Raw genomic sequence first — 19,894 nt, 5'->3', positions numbered from 1 at the left:
GGGATGTGCTCAAAAGAAAGTTAGGAACACTTTCGTTGAAATGATCAGGTGCTTTTTTAATAAAATCCACCCAACAAAAATGGTGATTTCCAATTACGGACGTAAGAATCGAGTAGCTAGTTGCTCCACTACGGATTTGGGGGCTTAGAAGGCCTCTTAGCTTAGAGGGCATCTTCCATGGAAGACTATAAGGCGCTACCGAAGCCGTCTGATATTCTTCCTTTCGGTTTCTGGTACATTCATCTCCTTTAAGACAAGTGTTTGCAGCATCAAGTAATATCAAAATGTACGGTTTCATTGGCCTGGTTTCAGGAAACCCACAGTTGTGGAACGTTGAACTGTATGTAAGTTTTATTGCGCAGAGAACTCTTGCATTTAATCCCGTTTTTACAATTTCCGTGAACTCCGCGTTCCCTTTTTGCCAGCATTCATTTGGAAAAATTGCATTATTACATAATTTGTGAAATTTTGAACTTTTTGGAAGGCATGATTGTTTTGAAGGCTCCAACTCCTTTTGGTTGACTTTACACAGGATCCCTTGTTTTTTTTTTCCTTTTAAATTTCTGGTTCTTGATGACCTTGATCTTAGCTCCGTTCCGCTTTTGAAATTGTCTGGGTTTTCATGTCTGATCTAAAAATGCTAAACGCATTGTTTCAGCACAGAACGACATCCTTGTTAGAGAAAACATCCCCCCAGAACTGCAATCGCAGCGACATTCCTCAGGTTCTGGTTTACAACGGTCTTCGATTGCGCTATTCAATTCGTTGTCTTCTGACAAGGTTCGGACTTCTTTCAACAGCAAACAGTCTCATGACTTTCTGCCAACTTCTGGGTGCTATTTCTAGTTGGTTCAAAACGCGCTTCCTTTGTGAATAAACAGTCGCCAATCATTGCGAGTATCTTGTTTTTGTGTTTGAATCTTTTTGGCAACGCTGTCTCATTCAAGAGCTGGAACTTTCGCCCGTTTTCAGAGTTTTCGAGACGGAGCAACTCCGGTAAATTCCATGACGACCCAAGGTCTTGTCCGACCCTTTTACATAATCGATCCAAAATCGCTCCACACTCTCTGCGCGGCCATTCCGAGAATTCCAGACTGATCTTCCTCCTCCTGCCCCTTGATCCATCAACTTGGAACAACGTAATCAAAATGCTAAACAGCAGCAGCAGCAGCCAGAACTCCTCCCGAATAGGGAGGAAAAAGCAACGCCTTCCTCGACCACATCGAAAACATTCCACCATCATCTGTCAAAACGCTTCAGGTTGGACATTTTGGCACTCACTTTTTTCCGGAAAACTCTACGCCTGCTTGTTTTTTTTCACGATTCCTCCACCCTAATTATTTTCACTTCACTTTTTTTTTCTTAAATATTGTGCCGCACCCTTCACTCTACCGTCTTCAGCGCGGGAGTTCGCGAAAGAGATAGCACACACACGCACGCACAAGCACACTAACAAAGCCGATAACTTTTAATCAAAGCAACGAAAAAAATAAACCCAAAAATTTCCAAATTAACCGTCCCGTCGTTGATTCGCCCGTTTTTTTGCTGTTATTTTTTCTTCTTCACTTATTCGTCGCGAAACACTGCGGTACGTCCGATCACCACAAACATAACGACACGAATGACACGACGACGAGATCGCGGCCGCCGAGTCGCGAGTTTTTCCGCGAGAGAGGGAGAAAATCTTTCTTCTGTTTGTGGGGCGGGTGGGACGGCAGCTGTCAAAATGGAAGAACCGGTTCGGCGTGTAGGGCTGTGCCGGTGCGAAGCGGTTAATGATGGGGTAATGGAGCGAAAATTGCACAATCGAGAAATTAAAAGTGAGAGTGTGTGCGTGCAACATGGAGTTAAACTTTTCGAAGTCCCATGGAAACCTTCACAGCAACTGCACAGAAAGTTTAACTCCATGTTGCACACACTCTCACTTTTAATTTCTCGATATTGTGATTTTTTTTTTAGATTTTACTATCATTCGCCAAAAAAGTAAACTGCCAGTTTTGCTGAGCGTAAAGGGCGGTTTTTGTGAATCGTTCAAACACCGACCAATCAGATTCCTTGACAATCTGTAGTTGATATGACCGCAGGAGAATGTTCGCATGGCAGCCCCAGAACAAATTTGTGGCTGTTGTGTTGCGTTGAGTTTTCGGCTGACTCAACGAAAATATTTAAAACAACTTGACAGCCAAATCAACGCTGAATTTCAGTTCAACTTGCTGTTTTTAACACAGTAGTTCGTCGGCTACTGTCAGTCAGTCATTAAAAGCGAAGGAGTTATTTTATCTCGCAATAAGCATATTATCTTTTGTGGTAAAAATGGTTCCACCCCGTTCCCAAGAATTTAATTTCCCAAAATGTGCCATTTCCCAGAAACCCATTCCCCAAAATGACCCATTCTCCAGAAATAATATTATTACATAATAATGTTCTAAAGCGGTGTACGCACTTCAGAAGGAACAGGTCAAGAAAAAATTCAAATGGGCAGCAGCGGCAGCGAAAGCAAGCCAGAGAGGGTGAAGAAAAGCCACAAGAAATCATTCCCTCTCCTTTGTTCTGCTGTTCGTAAAGCTGTTTCTTGACCCCTTTCCTTCCGATCTGCATAACAAACTTAAAGTGTTAATTGTTAACATTTCTCCTCTACTTGCTCCTCTATATCATATTACTGAGGAAAGGCATCGGGAAAGGCTGTAAAATCACTCGAAAATTGAACGTCTTAATTCGACCTCGTACACCTTCATGCATACTTATCGACTCAAATTCTGAGCAAATGACAAGCAGCAAATGTGTTTGGATATGGATGTTGTGGAGAAGTTAGTTTCCTTGAGGAATGCCCGCAGCGTGCACACCAACTTACTCGACGGTTGCTTGATGAAAGAGGACGACGGCTGGCTCTGACCCGCGAGCTGTCAGATCCATTAGGCTGCGTCCATGCGCTGTCACTCGAAGGCTGCGTCTGGTACGCAACCAGATCGAGGGGGCTATTCGGGCCCACACATCTTCCCCCTTCTCTAAAATAATCAGCGCCTCAATAAGTTATGACTACGAATAATGTTGAAGCTCATAAACAAACATGTATTTTGACAAGCACCAACTCTTGCCGATCCTGCTACACACTGAAACTAAAGTCATGATTAGTTATATATGCCAACTGCATATAATCGAACCTTAAACTAGCCTATTAAAAACTATTACGTCTCTTATTAAACTCCATCAACATTATTCATAGATTTTATATGCGTATAGCATATAACCGAGCTTGAGTTCTGCTTGATAAACAATATTGTTCTCGCATATACTTTTTGTGAGCTCCACATATAGATTATATATGTGAGATACTATAGATTTTTGCAGAGTGCTTTTTTACATGAAATTTATATGCAAGGTTCACACCATTTATGAATGTGTGCTCGAATGTGTGCATATTTGTTCGCGTGTGTGTCGGTGTGTGAGCCAGCAGCAGCAATAGCCTTAGCAGCATGCTGCAGCAGCCATTTAGAAAGTTTTTCATTTTCGTTGTGCGAGCAAGTGAGAACAAGTTTTTGTGATTTAAAGTAAGTGAATGTGGTTGAAAAAATCGATTTGATAAAATTTTAGTTAATTTCATTGTTTATTTGTGAAAATTGTGGTTAATGGTGCTGAAATATTGCAGGATTTCGCCAGCTGTGCTCAAACTGTGGGCTCCACATTCCATTCCGCGCTCGAGATGGCAGCCGGTTCCGGCACGAAGGTGGTCCAAATGACGAGATCCGGCTGTACCCAACGATCAGAGCCGTGTCCTGTCCGGAGGTGCACCGGGTTTGCTAAGTCAAGGGCACTTGCGTGGCCGTGGCCAAACATCTCGGGGATTTCGAGCAAGAAATGGAGGTGGTCGCTAACGGGACGCTGGTTCCGGGTCTGCACATCATCGATAGGCCGAAGGAGGTGAACACCTTTGGGTGAACCGCTTCGTCGGAATAGTTCCGAACCAGGTTTGTAGTTGAGATGTGTGTGGTGTAGTGAAAACATCGCTCAACGTTTATTTTTTCTTTCACAGATCGTGAAAGCGTCGATCCGAAGCTGGACAAAAACAACTTCCGGTGTATCCGCCGCTGCTGGTCAACTTTGATGCTTCCGACCGCCGTTAGCGCTGTCCTGCCTTCTCATCGTAGCCTTTTACATGCGCCTGACCGCTCTAATCGTAATAAAGTCACACCTACACACCACACCACTGACTGCTACGCTCTAACTCATAAAATAAACTAATGTTTGAATCAAATTTATCAAAAACTTTTTTTTATTATCAGAAAAGAAAATTTAAACAGTAATTTAACATTAGACGTAGTGCATAATAATAAAAAAGCATAACTAATAAAAATGAACTGAAAATTCATTAAAAATTATGAATGCTACACATGCATGTTATATGTTGGCAAATCATTAAACCCCTAAGCATTGCATATACCGTTCATGTGATGTGAAAATGCATGGTATATGTGTTAGCATATTTCAATTTCTTATCCATTTATATGCAGTGCTCACACAGTTTATGTGCAACGCATATACCGGTCAAATGCAGAGGCATTCTGCAAAAATCTATATGCATAACTTATAGCATCTATCATGATATTTATTTCAGTGCAGGTTGATTTCCGTTCCCGGAACCGGAAACCACTAACAATCCAATAACATTTTTTTCTATCTGCCTCAACAGACATGCAAACACTTTTTTGCCTATAATCCCAAAAATCTTCAACATTTGCATAATAAAAAGTATTACAAATTTATATTCTTAACTTATTTCGATGTGTTCTCCATGATGCCAACAACCATTTGATATTTTCTTGGGTCTTTGGTCTACCTCTCATTCCCTTTCCCTTATTCTTCACCTCATTGTCTCAAGCTGTGCATTTTTCTCTTTTTTGGTATTATCGCGGGCGTCAATAATTAGAGTTCACGCGCGCTGATATGACCGCAGAAAATGGCCGCATGACAGCCGCTGAACAAATTTTCGGCTGTTGTCAAAGGTTGCCTTGAGTTTTCAGCTGACTTTTTGGAAAATATTGAAAACAACCAAGTTAACAGCCAAATCAACGCGGAATTTCAGTTCAATTTGCTGATTTTTACACCGCGGTAGTTCGGCGGCTTTAACCTCCTGGCAGTGGATGCGAAGGAGAATCGTGATTTTATCTCGCAATAAGCAATGCATACTTTCATATTTTGAAAACGTTTTCTTTATCCTTTCTTTGTGCGATTTCATGCCAGGCATATTCAGGCAACATCCACAAACCTCTTCTTCGCCAGGCCTTTTCAGTGGATATTCACAAGCCGTCTCTCTGCCAGGCCTATTCAGTGGACATTCACAAGCCTCCTCTCCGCCAGGCCTATTCAGTGAACATCCACAAGCCTCCTCTTCACCAGGCCTATTCAGTGGATATCCACAAGCCTCTTCTTCGCCAGGTCTATTCAGTGAACATCCACAAGCCTCCTCTTCGCCAGGCCTATTCAGTGAACATCCACAAGCCATCTCTCCACCAGGCCTATTCAGTGGATATTCACAAGCCTCCTCTTCGCCAGGCCTATTCAGTGGATATCCACAAGCCTCCTCTTCGCCAGGCCTATTCAGTGAACATCCACAAGCCATCTCTCCGCCAGGCCTATTCAGTGAACATCCACAAGCCATCTCTCCACCAGGCCTATTCAGTGGATATTCACAAGCCTCTTCTTCGTCAGGCCTATTCAGTGAACATCCACAAGCCATCTCTCCGCCAGGCCTATTCAGTGAACATCCACAAGCCATCTCTCCACCAGGCCTATTCAGTGGATATTCACAAGCCTCTTCTTCGTCAGGCCTATTCAGTGAACATCCACAAGCCATCTCTCCGCCAGGCCTATTCAGTGGATATTCACAAGCCTCCTCTTCGCCAGGCCTATTCAGTGAACAAACAAAATAATCGCTCTCCTGGCAGGATCGCCATTGTGGAGAAGTTAGTTTCCTTGAGGAATGCCCGCAGCGTGCCGACCAACTTACTCGACGGTTGCTTGATGAAAGAGGACGACGGCTGGCTCTGACCCGCGAGCTGTCAGATCCATTAGGCTGCGTCCATGCGCTGTCACTCGAAGGCTGCGTCTGGTACGCAACCAGATCGAGGGGGCTATTCGGGCCCACACAGATGTGTGCACCGAAATAATGTCACTCGACTTTCTCGACACTGGCGATTTCGACCGTTTTGGTCTCATTTAGTCTAGTAAAGTAATTAAAAAGGTATTCCTATAAAAACCATTTTCACTTAAGTCCGGAAGATTGTAAAAAAGGCGGCTTTTGAAAAAAAAAACCATAATGTTATACATTTTGTTAATGTCACTAGATTTCTCGACACTGGCCGATTTCGACTGTTTTGGTCTCATTTAGTCTAGTAAAGTAATTAAAAACCATTTTCACTTAAGTCCGGAAGATTGTAAAAAAAGGTGGCTTTTGAAAAAAAACCATAATGTTATACATTTTTAGAAAAGTATTTACAAGTCCAAAAAAATCCCTATCAAAAGTTTTAAGCACTTAAGTGTAATTTATACACGTTTTGGAGGCTGGATCGTTGTTCGTACACACAAAGAAAAATTACTCTAAATTTAAAAAGATCGTTCGTTGGATTAAAAGTTCGCGTTGGTGAATATTCGTAGAAAGTTCAAACTTTTCAATTTAAAAGTTGGAAAGTTTTTGATACTACCATGCATTTATGGATCAAAATCGTTGTATTGTTAAAAGTATTTTAACTTTTAATTGGAAAAGAAACCTTTTATGGCAAGAATACACAACATTTAGCACTACAGGGATAATTTCAGAAAAATGTGCTTGGTTTTTTACATTTATTGAAAAAAATTTAAACAGTATATGTTAGGAAAACACTTTTTTTTTGTATTTAACGCTTCTCCACTAGCTTCTGCTTCATACGATACGCCACCGATCACTTCCGAATACCCCAGGCTGGACGGTTCCGGATGGAGGCTTCGACGCGCGACAGCAGTGTAACACGATGGTCACGTTTCCAGCCTCAATCAGGACAGTCTTGGAGGAGTTGGCCATTGATTCGGGAAGGTGGTCGACGTTTCCCGGCTGGAAAGTAAAGTGCCTGAACGGGGAGTTCCCGATCCTGGAAGCGCATCCGGAACATGGAGTTGATGAGGCCCTCGGTACGGAGTTCGATTTTGAGCACGTAATCCTACTACGAGAATGACACATTTTTTTTTTTGGCTCACTGTCCAGATTCATTCGGCTGAAGCTGCGCCGTCGCGACGTGAGTGTTTGTGGGCGGGAAGTTGCTAAAAGAGATGGAAAGTAAGTGAAGTTGGCTAGCCACTGCACACATTCTCAATACTCACCGGTGCTGTAAACCGCCGGCACCGAGTGCAACATCTGCGCTGACCACCTCCGATTATGTAGCTTTTCGTCGTCCTCCTCTTCGTCGGAGGCCCATCGTGAAAATAAACATTCGCGTACATGTCCAAAAACCGGAAGTTAATCTTCTTCAACGCAATCTCGTTGTTCACGCAACGCTTCGGCAGCGCCATCTCCTCGATGATCTCGCCCCAGTCCTCACGCGAATTGACCTTCAACCACCAATCCCGGGCCACCACCACCCAATACAACCGGTGCGAATCCACATTCCTACCTCTCATCCTACAAAAACAAACAAAATCAATCACAAACCCCACAAAACACCCAAGCTTCCTTCTTACGCATTCCGGCCGTGGAACAGCTGCAGTTCCTGCAGGAAGCTGGCCTTGTTCTTTTTCGAGCACACGACCTCGTCCCGCTCCTGCACCACCCTCCTTCGAAGGCGTTCCGCTGCTGCTGTTTGGCTCACGAAGGTTTCTGCGTCCGAGTCCTGGCTGCTGCCGCGGTCGGCTTTGCTTTGCGTCCTAGACTCACCAGCACCACCGGACCCACCAAAGTGTTTGTTTACATTTGCGACTTAGGCGTACACGGTTACACGAGAACGTCAAAATGAAAGAAATTTTACAGTCGAATTAAAAGTAAAAACTTTTAAATCAGTGAGCAATGAGATTTTCAAAAACTGTAGCAGTAAAAGTTTTCATTTTCAAAACAAGAAAAAAACTTTTAATGTAGCAAATTTTAACAACTTTTTAATTCAAAAGTAAGTTACTTTTGTCATTATCGTAATATTTTTTTGTGTGTATCTGTCATGCGACCCAACGTTGTATGGGTAATCAAAAGACCTTTTCAATGAGCCCTAAATATTGAAGATCTGATAACCCTATCGAAATTTATATGCACTTAAGTGTTATTTTCCAAGTTATTTGAACCACGGGGTTGGGCACAAGGTTGATCCGTAGTGCATTGGATTTACTTCCGTAAATATTCCGTAAATATCGTAAATATAGGTAAATATTATTCACCTGCACGATATTCGGCACAACATTTTGTTCAGTGTGGATAATGACAGTTAAGAACTGTCACTTGTTTGTTTCCTTCGTTTACAAACTGTCACCGCTCTAATATTTTTCGAGCTTGAGGTTTTTTTCACTTGCGGAACCGATCCTCGCAACAACCTTCCCCGCAATCCACCAGCAATCTGTGCAAGAAGCCCAGTGCGGATCTGCGCTCCGACCCAGAAATTGCCGACAAGACCACCGACTGCCTCGGACTTGGGGTGAGTAATCCTCCGATCTTTTGCTTCATTTCTAATCGTTCTGCCTTCGCAGATTTCACCGGAGGTCGATCCGACGGTGCGGATTTGCGCCGGCTGTGCCGAACGCGTCAACGCACAGCACGCCTTCCGGACGCGATACCTGCACTACAACAGTTACGTCGAGAACGGGCTGGAGGACAAGGAAGACGAGGACGTGTGCCGGTTCTGCTTGAAGGCGGATGGCGGGGTGGCGTTGGTCGAGTTGTTTCCGGGCGGCGGCGGGAGCGTGGCGGATGAGGTGCAAACGGTGCGGGATTGTTTAGGGGTTGAGATCAACAGCTGGGATAAGTTGACGAAGATTTGCGGAGATTGTGTGGGCGGTGTTGAAGAGTTGGCTGAATTTCGGGCGGAATTTTCGTCAACAGCCGTGGACGTGACGGATTCGTCGGATTCGTACAGCATTGGCAGTGAGAATGGGGAAGGGGGTGAGGGTTTTGAGTCGGACAGTTCGACGGCGGATAACGGGGAGAAGCGTGAGGAAAAGCGGAAGGTCACGGCACGGTCGCTGCCGTGGATTGGAAGTGACCACGAGGTTACGAAGATTAAAAGTCTAAATATTTGAATGAAGCGGATGATGGAGTTCAAGCGAAGGTGAAGGCCAATAATGTGGATTTACAAAATCCTCCAGCAGAAGGGTCCCACGCGCATCTTTAAGGTGCTTCTGCACATGGTCAGACAAATGACAAATTCGGCAAATAAAAACCGTACCCTATGATTATTGTTTTTTTTTTCATCATATTTAACAATAAATACAAAAAAATACAGCTGAAACCACAAATAAAAAGAAAATCCAAGTAACTTCAATGTTCGTCTCTCATTGAACTCCAGGTGACCAAATTAGGTAAAATAAATTTAAAACATGCATATGAAACAGTTAGATGCGTCTGCAGCGTAATCGCTGGCGACTTTTCCTTGGCTAGTTCAAACGCGTCCCGGACGAGCTTGGCACTGTCTCCGGCCAGCTTCAGGAAGGTCGACTTTATTTGCTTCACACAGGTACCAGCCGAAAGCGTGCAGCACTCCCTTCGGCGGATGAATTTCCAGGTTCTTGAACATGTGCTTGTGCGTCATCGGCAGCACAACGGCCTCAATTAGTTCCTGGATTTGCTTGTCCAACCCGCCAATGTCCGAGTATTGCTTGGTGGGCCGTTCGTCCACCTCCATCGCCTTGACGCGCGCGTCATACTCGGCCGGAAGTGTCTCCAGGATGAGGTACGACGTACAAGTCCTTGTTCACTCTCATCGCCCAGCTTGAGCTTCTCCGAAACAACCAGGCCAATCACGAGCAAAAAGTACGTCTGCCGTGTCGTCTTGATGACGGGGCGCTTGCCCTTCCGCTGGTAGTCCAATACCACCACCGCACGGCCGTCTTTCGTCTCCTGCGGGTTCACGTCCAGCAGCTCGATCGGTTCCTACTGAACTTGGTATCCCGTCCCGATTACTCCTCGGAATTCAACATAGCGTGCCTTGCAATCCAAACAATGTGGCCGGAGAACAGCAAAATTGAAGGGATTTTTTTTATTTGTAAACAATCAGCAGTGCGCGCCTTTGCGATGACAGCTGTAAAAACACTGAAATAAAATTCATAGAGGAGTCGTGTATACACGTGAATATGGATGCACATACGGATCAACTTATGAAATAAATGCAATATATTTGGAGTGACCACCTCGTGATTTGAACACATTTTCACAGATATCTTGATAATAATATAGTTCGGATCTAGCATGACTCATTTATTTTTTTATATTCCTTAATTATTTTTTTAAATGCGTGTTTTTGAATTTATTATTTCATTTCTGTAATTCTCAATTTCTGTGTTTACAAATTTTTGAGTTTGATTTTTGCACTTTAATTTGGATTTCTCCCGAACTTTTCTTTCGCACTTTTGACAACTTGAATTTGAAAAACTAGGCAACCATTGCCCAGTTAACTCAATCCGAATTCTGAAACGAAATCTAATTAGAATCGTATACAAATTCCGTTTCAAACGCAACAACCGGTTCCGTGTTCGAACCGGTTGTTGCGTTTGAAACGGAATTTGTGTACGATTCTAATTAGATTCCGTTTCAGAATTCGGATTGATTTGACTGGGTGGTTGTTTGTTTAGATTTCCAGTCGCATTTTACACCAAACTGGACATTCGCACTTTTAAAACTGCGATTGACAGCTAAAAAACTAGCGAGAACAATTTTTACTAGTCGCAGTAGTGCGATCGATAGCATCAAATTAGTGCGAATTCCAAGTAAGTGGGAATTGCGCAATAAATCACTTTTTTTCTGCAAGAATATTGATTGATAGGTAGTTGTTTGGATTTTTCCTTTAGTTTACTTCATTTCTGGAGCAAAAAAAAAATCCGTCCTAGATCAGTCCTTATTATTTCAAAATTCTGCGATTTGAGATTCGGCATTATAAGGCAATTAGGCATTTTTAATATTATTATATCGAATACAACATTATTCACCCGTATCAAATTTTCAATCTCATGTAAGCAAGCAAATCCAAAATATTTTAGTTTTTCATAGAAACATTTAGCAAACAAGCACCGCGCGTAGAAACGTCAAACGCCTTTTTTAGTTTCTGTTCCTTTTCAGCGGTGTACCGCACAAGAAATGTTTATTCGTGAGCATGTTCGTGACCCTTTTCTTGACTTTTTCTTGGGCGTTTTGTAATGTGAAGTTTTGCGTTCCTTCCGAGCTCTGTATCAGCCTTTAAAATCCACTAAAATACTGTCCGTTCCGAGGTCCGTTCCTCCCAAAAGTACACACCGCGCGGCATTTCAGAATTTGCCGTAGCAACCCTGACAGACGGACCGGGCCGACAACGGCCCGAAAACCGCCGGACGGCTCGACAAAACGGCCCGAATTCCGTCGGTTTGTCCGACGGAATTCGGGCCCTTTTCGTGCGTATATGCAACACTTTGTCCGACGATCGTCGAAATCGACGTTTGAGAAAATCGACGTTGACGGGCCGTTGTCGGGCCGTTTTCGGGCGACTTTGTTATTTAGGTTGTCCTGCCATTGTCGGGTGCTCACGTTTCGGATTTTTGTGTTAATTAAGTGTAAATACAAGAGATTTTATTTGCAAACAAGCCCATTTTTATTTTTTTCTGTATAAATACTGATCTTTACAGTTTTTGTTGTCGTCTTCGGCTTACTTCTGCTTGCCAATATTGGCACAGACTAGCAGGTACAGTTTGTTTCCGTCTAAAAGAAAAGAAGTTTCAGTACAATATTATAACGAACAAATATAATCTGAATTTATTTACCACTTCCTCCACCGCCTCGTCGGCACAGCCTGTTCTCTTCTTGGTCAGAGATGCGAATCCACACCCTTCGTCGCGGTTTCTCCGGAAAGATCTTCGGCGACGATAGTCTCCTTCAGCGCAATTGGCCGCGTCCGGTTCCCGTGCGGGGGGAATTGCTCGGTTGCACTTTAATCTTAGAATTTAGTTGAAGGAAAAAAAAACTTATCGGAATGAAAACCGAAGTCAAAATTGATCTGTCACAAATTTCATCACCGCCTGCCTAGTTTTTTGCAAACGCTGAAAAACGCACGACAAACGCTCGAAAATGGCAGGACATAATCGACGTCGAGAGATAACGCTTTGAATCGCCCGACCGCCGGACTTCAGTCTAACAGGGAAAGTTCAAAAATCGCCCTTTTCACATGATTCTCCTGCACTACTCAGCGGGCACAGCCCTGCGCACCATCGAACCGGTTCGCTCTCTTCGTCGACAGAGCTGTCAAAAAATTCAATCATCAAACCGAACCCGCGCCGATGATGTAAACAAAAAACATGCGACTGGTGCGAGCTCGCTCGAATTTCATCACAAAGTTTTCTCCCAAATTTTATTGCGTTGGATTTACTTGATTGAGTTGTTGAGTTTTTTTTGGGTTTAATTTATGTGAATTTAGTGCAGTGATTGAACCTTCATCATGACCTCCGCGTTTAGCTCGAGTGATGCGGCCGCCATCGAGCGCCAGGTGGACCAGTTTGCGTCGGAGGAAATTGGTTTGGAATCGTTTTGGAATTCCGACGAACGGGACCACCTGGTGCAATGGATTCGTACTAATAACTTTACAAAAGTAGGTTTGTATCCGGGTGGTTTAATTTTAAGATAACATTATGATGAGGTTTAAATCTTTTTAGGTCGCCCTGCAATTCCCGGACGTGCTCCTGCCCTTCAGCGCCATCGTGGCCAACGAGCTTCAATCCGCATCCACCGCCGGAATCTTCATCCTGGGGGACACTTCGTACGGGTCTTGCTGCGTGGACGAGGTTGCCGCGTCGCATGTCGGTGCCGACGCCGTGATTCACTTTGGCCACGCCTGCTTCAGCCGGTCGGTTCGGCTTCCGACGCGGTACGTGTTCCTGCGCGGTCCGCTGGATGTTGGGAGCGTGGTCCAGGGTGTGAAGGAGGTTCTGGGGGAGCTTGAGGGGAGCAGGCTGGGACTGTTTTACGACGTTGCTTACGATTATTGCGTTGGGGAGGTGGCGGAACGATTGAAGGAAGCTGGTCGGAACGTTACCGTGGGGCAGTTGGCCAAGACCGGGGAGCAACCGGATCTGCTGTGTTGGAAGCTACCGGGGGGTGCGTCCTTCGATGACGCCGTCTGTCTCTTCATCGGTCACGACAATCAGAGCTTCTTCAACACCGCCAACGGAATCCGGGCGGAACAATGGTTCCGGTTCGATCCGACCACGAGCCTGCTCCAGCAGGCCAACCCGCTCGATTCGCGCTGGATGCGCCGTCGCTTTTACTACATCGAAAAGTGCAAGGACGCGACCTCGCTCGGCATCGTCGTGGCCACCCTCACGGCCTCCGGCTATCTGGACGTGGTCAACCGGATCCAACGGCTGGCCAAGGCCCGCGGCATCCGCAGCTACATCATCTCCGTCGGCAAGATCAATCCGGCCAAGTTGGCAAATTTCGCCGAAATCGACTGCTTCGTCCTCGTCGGTTGTCCGGAAAACGATCTCTTCACCTCGCGGGACTTTTTCAAGCCGCTCGTGTCCGTGTTTGAGTGCGAACTGGCCTTCAATCCGGCCTGGACCGGTCAATTCCCCGACGGGTACAGCACCGACTTTGCGGACATTCTGCCGGAGGGGCGCCTCCATCGAACGTTTGACGAAGAAGCGGCAAAAAATGCCCCCGCGGACGTAAGTTTGGTAACGGGAAAAATCCGGAACGCGGCGACCCAGGACCAGGTGGGCAATGGAGAATCGTGTACGGATGTGCAGCTACGTGGAAGGAACGAGGTGGCGCAGATTAGTTCTGGGGACGTTTTTCAGGGCAGGGAATGGCAAGGGTTGGAGCAGAATCTGGGACGGGACGAGCCGGCGCGGATTGAGGAGGGTCGCAGTGGGGTGCCGATTCGGTATGAGAATGATCCGAAGGAGGGGTGAGTACGTGACGGGGTTTGAGGTTTTGAATAACAATTTAACGATGTTGGAAAAAAATATTTTATTCTGTTAGAAGTTGAGAAACTCCATTTATTCTCTGAGAAGACGACTTAATCTTTTAAATTTTTTTCTTGTTCAGGAAGTTAACATTTAGTTCCACACAAATTAAAAAAAAAACACAGCAATATCTACAACGTTACCGAAGACATCAAATCGATCAGACAATCGAGATTTTAAATATTTTCATTGCCTTTTCGAATGAACAAAAAAACCCTCAGAGCCAAATAAAAAAAAAACAATAAAATATAGTTGTTTCTCTTTGCTTGAAGTTGAAAAAAACTTCATTAAGAAATTTGAAACAGTTCTCTGTATTAAATTCAATTTAACGAATTGCAGAATTATTTCCCGATTTTTGTAATTCACTTTTTAGGCACAGTACGCACCTCCAAAGAGAAAGGGGTCAAGAAACAGCTTTACGAACGGAAGAACAAAAGAGAGGGAGCGTCTAGATTTTGCATTAAAGCAGATACGAAGGTCAAGAAACGGTCGAGGAAAGGGTCACGAATTTTTCACGATTTTTCCTAAGCGGTATTATACGCAGCTACCGAAACGAAAAGTGTCGTGCATGTTTGCAATATATATTTTTTGATGAAAAAGTCAAATAACTCGACGCCAACATTTCAAAAAGCATCATGTACACACCATGCGTTTTGAGAAAAACGCATTTGAATGTTGAGCATCCATTTTCAATTCCCATTTTAATATAAAAGCAAAATAAGATGTTCTAATAATAACAAACGATGAAAAACGTTGCTTTTATTGATACTTGATCATCCAAATTCAATAAAACATCATTTCCGTAATTTTATTTGAGTAAAACAAACATAACTCCTTTTGAAATCACCAACGTCGATATCACCCTGCTGTCATTGAGGGGGGCGCTTTGTTATGATTCGTTTTTCTTCGCCGAATGTACATGGCGCTTTGTTCATGTAGCTTTTTTTCCGTCACGAGGTTCATGTAGTCTTTTGTTTGACAGGTTGACAGGGCTATATAAACAGGGACTGCTGATGGCAGAGATTTTGTTTATGTTACTTTATTTAAAATCATGATTAAACAGACTTTACTGAAGTAACTTTTGCTCATTTTTGGTGGAGAGGTAGTTTATTAGGAGTACTTTCAGAATATGCAATAACCCAGAAAGTGTCAAAATGTACATGATGCTTTTTGAAATGTTACCGTCGAACTTATCAATAATTTTGAAAATACTGAATTGCCTTTTAAAAAAGCAGAATCTTAATATTAAATGATATTCAGATATTTAGTAAAAATTTAGAAGCTTAAAAAAATAAAATTAGAAATTTTAAAATAAAAAATACAAATATACCTACAAAAAGGAAAAAAAAAACAAAATTACAAAGTTAAAAACCCATGGATAGCAAAAAAAATATATAAAAAAATAAAAAAAAAATCTAAAGTTTGATAATTCAATACATATTTAAAACATTTAAAAATTTAAATAATCCAAAATTCAGCCATTTCAGCAATTGAAAAAAATGAATATTGAAATTTTGGAAACTTTAGAACATCCAAAATTTAAATGTTCAATAATGCTTCAATATAGCCCTAAATCCCTATGTAATTGTTTATGTAGAACGGTAAAAACATGATTAAAAAGAACTTCTGATCATTTTTTTTTTCATTTTAATGCAAAAATAATGAGAAATGTTGTCTTTTTCGATGGATCAACATTGTGATTAACTATGGTACCTACCCTTGGAACAGGAGTGCAGAATTTTGGTTCGGGGGGGCTGTAAGAAGAAATTTTCTTCTTTTATTCTTCTTCCCACTCTCCCATATGTCTTCCAAAAATTTCGGGGGGGGGGGGGGGCTTCAATTGGGGAACGAGCTGTCAATTGACATAAGTAGGACATTTTCTGTCAAGAAGGGCCCTAAGGTAAATTTTTTAAAATTGATTTAAAAATTAATTTTAATAATATCACAAATTTAAGCTTAATTTGAGAACCCAATTGAAAAATTCTAAGAAATTCTTATTAAAAAAAAGAAAATCCAAGAAAAATCAATAAATAAAAAATAAACAACAATTAAAAATTCTGAAGTCAAGGATTTTTTTTCCAACCTAAAATATGACTCCAAATATGTCTGATTTTCTGGCGACATTTAAGAATTTAAGAATTTAAGAATTTAAGAATTTAAGAATTTAAGAATTTAAGAATTTAAGAATTTAAGAATTTAAGAATTTAAGAATTTAAGAATTTAAGAATTTAAGAATTTAAGAATTTAAGAATTTAAGAATTTAAGAATTTAAGAATTTAAGAATTTAAGAATTTAAGAACTTAAGAATTTAAGAATTTAAGAACTTAAGAATTTAAGAATTTAAGAATTTAAGAATTTAAGAATTTAAGAATTTAAGAATTTAAGAATTTAAGAATTTAAGAATTTAAGAATTTAAGAATTTAAGAATTTAAGAATTTAAGAATTTAAGAATTTAAGAATTTAAGAATTTAAGAATTTAAGAATTTAAGAATTTAAGAATTTAAGAATTTAAGAATTTAAGAATTTAAGAATTTAAGAATTTAAGAATTTAAGAATTTAAGAATTTAAGAATTTAAGAATTTAAGAATTTAAGAATTTAAGAATTTAAGAATTTAAGAATTTAAGAATTTAAGAATTTAAGAATTTAAGAATTTAAGAATTTAAGAATTTAAGAATTTAAGAATTTAAGAATTTAAGAATCTAAGAATTTAAGAATTTAAGAATTTAAGAATTTCAGAATTTAAGAATCTAAGAATTTAAGAATTTAAGAATTTAAGAATTTAAGAATTTAAGAATTTGAGCAATTCTCTACCAAAACCGGAAATGGATTTTATTTGTATTTTTTGATTTGGCTCAAACTTTGTGGGGGCCTTTCCTGTGACCAAATCGACGGTAACATTTCAAAAGGCATCATGTACATTTTGACACTTTCTGGGTTAATGCATATTCTAAAAGTACTCCTAATAAGCTACCTCTCCACCAAAAATGAGCAAAAGTTACTTCAGTAAAGGCTGTTTAATCATGATTTTAAATAAAGTAACATAAACAAAATCTCTGCCATCAGCAGTCCCTGTTTATATAGCCCTGTCAACCTGTCAAACAAAAGACTACATAAACCTCGTGACGGAAAAAAAGCATCATGAACAAAGCGCCATGTGCATTCGGCGAAGAAAAACGAATCATAACAAAGCGCTCCCTCCAATGCCAGCAGGGTGATATAGACGTTGGTGATTTCAAAAGGAGTTATGTTTGTTTTTCTTAAATAAAACGACGGAAATAATGTTTTATTGAATTTTGATGATCAAGTATCAATGAAAGCAACGTTTTTATCGTTTGTTATTATTAGAACATCTTATTTTGCTTTTATATTAAAATGGGAATTGAAAATGGATGCTCAACATTCAAATGCGTTTTTCTCAAAACGCATGGTTTGTACATGATGCTTTTTGAAATGTTGGCGTCGAAATAAGCTATTTTGTGTCATTGGTTCACCCATACAAGTCTCCATACAATTTTGGCTGCTGTCCATACAAAAATGGTATGTAAATATTCAAACAGCTGTAACTTTTGAGTGAATTTTCTGATCAATTTGGTGTCTTCGGCAAAGTTGTAGGTATTGTTGAGGACAATTGAGAAAAAAATATGTACACGGAAAAAAAAATTTGCAGATTTTTTTATCAACTTTTTTTTCACTAAAACTCAATTTCCCAAAATACGTATTTTTTGATTTTCGAGATTTTTTGATATGTTTTAGGGGACTAAAATCCGCAACTTTTGAGCTATAGAGAAACATGGTCAAAAAATCTGCCGCCAAGTTATGAATTTTTGAAAAAATAGTGATTTTTGGAAAAAATCCAAATTTCATGCAAAAACAAATTTGAAATCAATTTTTAATGCAAAATTGAATTTGCAATCGAAAACTACTTTAAAATTTTTTTGATAAAGGGCTTCGTTTTCAAGATATAGGCACCGAAAGTTTGATTTTAGCAAAATATTGGCAGTTTTTCGATTTTTAAAAATAGTGACCATGAGCGACCATTTCTAAAAATATTTTTTTTTTAAAGTTCAGAAAATTTGCTATAAAATTGTCTAAGAGACATTGAAGATTGGACCTCGGGTTGCTGAGATACAGCCGCTTTAAGAAAAAGAAACACGAAAATTGAAGTTTTCTAAGTCTCACCAAAACAACCCACCATTTTCTAATGTCGATATCTCAGCAACTAATGGTCCGATTTTCAATGTTAATACATGAAAAATTCGTGAAATTTTCCGAACTTTTCGATAAAAATATTTTGAAAAAAATTAAATCAAGACTAACATTTTAAAAGGGCCAAACATTGAATATTACGCCCATTTAAAATGTTAGTCTTGATTTAATTTTTTTCAAAATATTTTTATCGAAAAGATCGGAAAATTTCACGAATTTTTCATGTATTAACATTGAAAATCGGACCATTAGTTGCTGAGATATCGACATTAGAAAATGGTGGGTTGTTTTGGTGAGACTTAGAAAACTTCAATTTTCGTGTTTCTTTTTCTTAAAGCGGCTGTATCTCAGCAACCGGAGGTCCAATCTTCAATGTCTCTTAGACAATTTTATAGCAAATTTTCTGAACTTTTCAAAAAAAATATGTTTAGAATTGGTCGCTCATGGTCACTATTTTTAAAAATCGAAAAACTGCCAATATTTTGCTTAAATCAAACTTTCGGTGCCTATATCTTGAAAACGAAGCCCTTTATCAAAAAAATTTTAAAGTAGTTTTCGATTGCAAATTCAATTTTGCATTAAAAATTGATTTCAAATTTGTTTTTGCATGAAATTTGGATTTTTTTCCAAAAATCACTATTTTTTCAAAAAATCATAACTTGGCGGCAGATTTTTTGACCATGTTTCTCTATAGCTCAAAAGTTGCGGATTTTATTCCCCTAAAACATATCAAAAAATCTCGAAAATCAAAAAATACGTATTTTGGGAAATTGAGCTTTAGTGAAAAAAAAGTTGATAAAAAAATCTGCAATTTTTTTTCCGTGTACCTATTTTTTTCTCAATTGTCCTCAACAATACCTACAACTTTGCCGAAGACACCAAATTGATCAGAAAATTCACTCAAAAGTTACAGCTGTTTGAATATTTACCTACCATTTTTGTATGGACAGCAGCCAAAATTGTATGGAGACTTGTATGGGTGAACCAATGACACAAAATAGCTTATTTGGTCATAGGGAAGGCCCCCACAAAGTTTGAGTCAAATAAAAAAATACAAAAAATAAAAATGGTCGAAATCGGCCGATTTCGTAGAGAGTTGCTCATTTAAGAATTTAAGAATTTAAGAATTTAAGAATTTAAGAATTTAAGAATTTAAGAATTTAAGAATTTAAGAATTTAAGAATTTAAGAATTTAAGAATTTAAGAATTTAAGAATTTAAGAATTTAAGAATTTAAGAATTTAAGAATTTAAGAATTTAAGAATTTAAGAATTTAAGAATTTAAGAATTTAAGAATTTAAGAATTTAAGAATTTAAGAATTTAAGAATTTAAGAATTTAAGAATTTAAGAATTTAAGAATTTAAGAATTTCAGAATTTCAGAATTTAAGAATTTAAGAATTTAAGAATTTAAGAATTTAAGAATTTAAGAATTTAAGAATTTAAGAATTTAAGAATTTAAGAATTTGAGAATTTAAGAATTTAAGAATTTAAGAATTTAAGAATTTAAGAATTTAAGAATTTAAGAATTTAAGAATTTAAGA

At 39.9% G+C, this 19,894-nt stretch overlaps 4 protein-coding genes, 1 long non-coding RNA gene and 1 pseudogene across 8 annotated transcripts in view; 3 read left to right on the top strand and 3 right to left on the bottom strand.

Moving 5' to 3' along the window:
- The window catches only part of LOC120426071 (F-actin-monooxygenase Mical), a 127,581-nt gene extending 125,931 nt beyond the window's left edge, over window positions 1–1,650 (bottom strand). Inside the window, exon 1 of one of the 4 annotated variants that reach the window (XR_008211723.1) lies at window positions 1,282–1,650. The gene's annotated coding sequence lies outside the window, so the exon portion shown is untranslated. The remainder of the gene's footprint in view (window positions 1–1,281) is intronic. The other 3 variants (XR_008211724.1, XM_039590758.2, XM_039590757.2) reach the window with 3 other exon arrangements.
- Window positions 1,651–3,113: 1,463 nt separating this feature from the next.
- Window positions 3,114–4,611, top strand: LOC120426068 (uncharacterized). Its single transcript, XR_005606640.2, has 3 exons — window positions 3,114–3,548; window positions 3,647–3,965; window positions 4,031–4,611. It is a non-coding gene; the product is annotated as an uncharacterized LOC120426068 (long non-coding RNA).
- A 2,515-nt stretch (window positions 4,612–7,126) lies between these two features.
- On the bottom strand, window positions 7,127–8,147 carry LOC120426064 (AT-rich interactive domain-containing protein 2-like). The gene is made up of 3 exons (XM_039590750.2): window positions 7,708–8,147; window positions 7,351–7,648; window positions 7,127–7,290 (listed from the first exon to the last, which is right to left on the bottom strand). The coding sequence occupies exons 2-3, from the start codon at window positions 7,645–7,647 to the stop codon at window positions 7,237–7,239; spliced, it is 351 nt and encodes a 116-aa protein (XP_039446684.1). The 5' UTR covers window position 7,648; window positions 7,708–8,147; the 3' UTR covers window positions 7,127–7,236.
- A 281-nt stretch (window positions 8,148–8,428) lies between these two features.
- On the top strand, window positions 8,429–9,396 carry LOC120426061 (uncharacterized). The gene is made up of 3 exons (XM_039590747.1): window positions 8,429–8,444; window positions 8,506–8,642; window positions 8,695–9,396. Exons 1-3 carry the CDS (start codon window positions 8,429–8,431, stop codon window positions 9,241–9,243), a joined length of 702 nt encoding a protein of 233 aa, XP_039446681.1. The 3' UTR covers window positions 9,244–9,396.
- LOC128093840 (26S proteasome regulatory subunit 6A-B-like) lies at window positions 9,392–11,459 on the bottom strand (annotated as a pseudogene).
- Window positions 11,460–12,461: 1,002 nt separating this feature from the next.
- LOC120426069 (2-(3-amino-3-carboxypropyl)histidine synthase subunit 2-like) lies at window positions 12,462–14,155 on the top strand. The gene is made up of 2 exons (XM_039590752.2): window positions 12,462–12,770; window positions 12,835–14,155. The coding sequence occupies exons 1-2, from the start codon at window positions 12,621–12,623 to the stop codon at window positions 14,089–14,091; spliced, it is 1,407 nt and encodes a 468-aa protein (XP_039446686.1). The 5' UTR covers window positions 12,462–12,620; the 3' UTR covers window positions 14,092–14,155.
- The last annotated feature ends 5,739 nt before the right edge of the window (window positions 14,156–19,894 follow it).

The sequence above is a fragment of the Culex pipiens genome, chromosome 1, assembly GCF_016801865.2.
Source record: "Culex pipiens pallens isolate TS chromosome 1, TS_CPP_V2, whole genome shotgun sequence".
Taxonomy (NCBI): domain Eukaryota; kingdom Metazoa; phylum Arthropoda; class Insecta; order Diptera; family Culicidae; genus Culex; species Culex pipiens.
The sequence above is the reverse complement of the archived record's forward strand: the minus strand, read 5'-3'. Positions and strand labels throughout refer to the sequence as shown.

Bases quoted from the DNA above. Each gene is read 5' to 3' on its own strand.
- LOC120426064 (XM_039590750.2), bottom strand. From the start codon at position 7,647: ATGAGAGGTAGGAATGTGGATTCGCACCGGTTGTATTGGGTGGTGGTG. The intron at 7,291-7,350 runs GTGAGTATTGAG...CATCTCTTTTAG, and splicing joins GCCGGCGGTTTACAGCACCG to CAACTTCCCGCCCACAAACA.
- LOC120426061 (XM_039590747.1), top strand. The intron at 8,643-8,694 runs GTGAGTAATCCT...CTGCCTTCGCAG, and splicing joins CCGACTGCCTCGGACTTGGG to ATTTCACCGGAGGTCGATCC.
- LOC120426069 (XM_039590752.2), top strand. From the start codon at position 12,621: ATGACCTCCGCGTTTAGCTCGAGTGATGCGGCCGCCATCGAGCGCCAG. The intron at 12,771-12,834 runs GTAGGTTTGTAT...AAATCTTTTTAG, and splicing joins GTACTAATAACTTTACAAAA to GTCGCCCTGCAATTCCCGGA.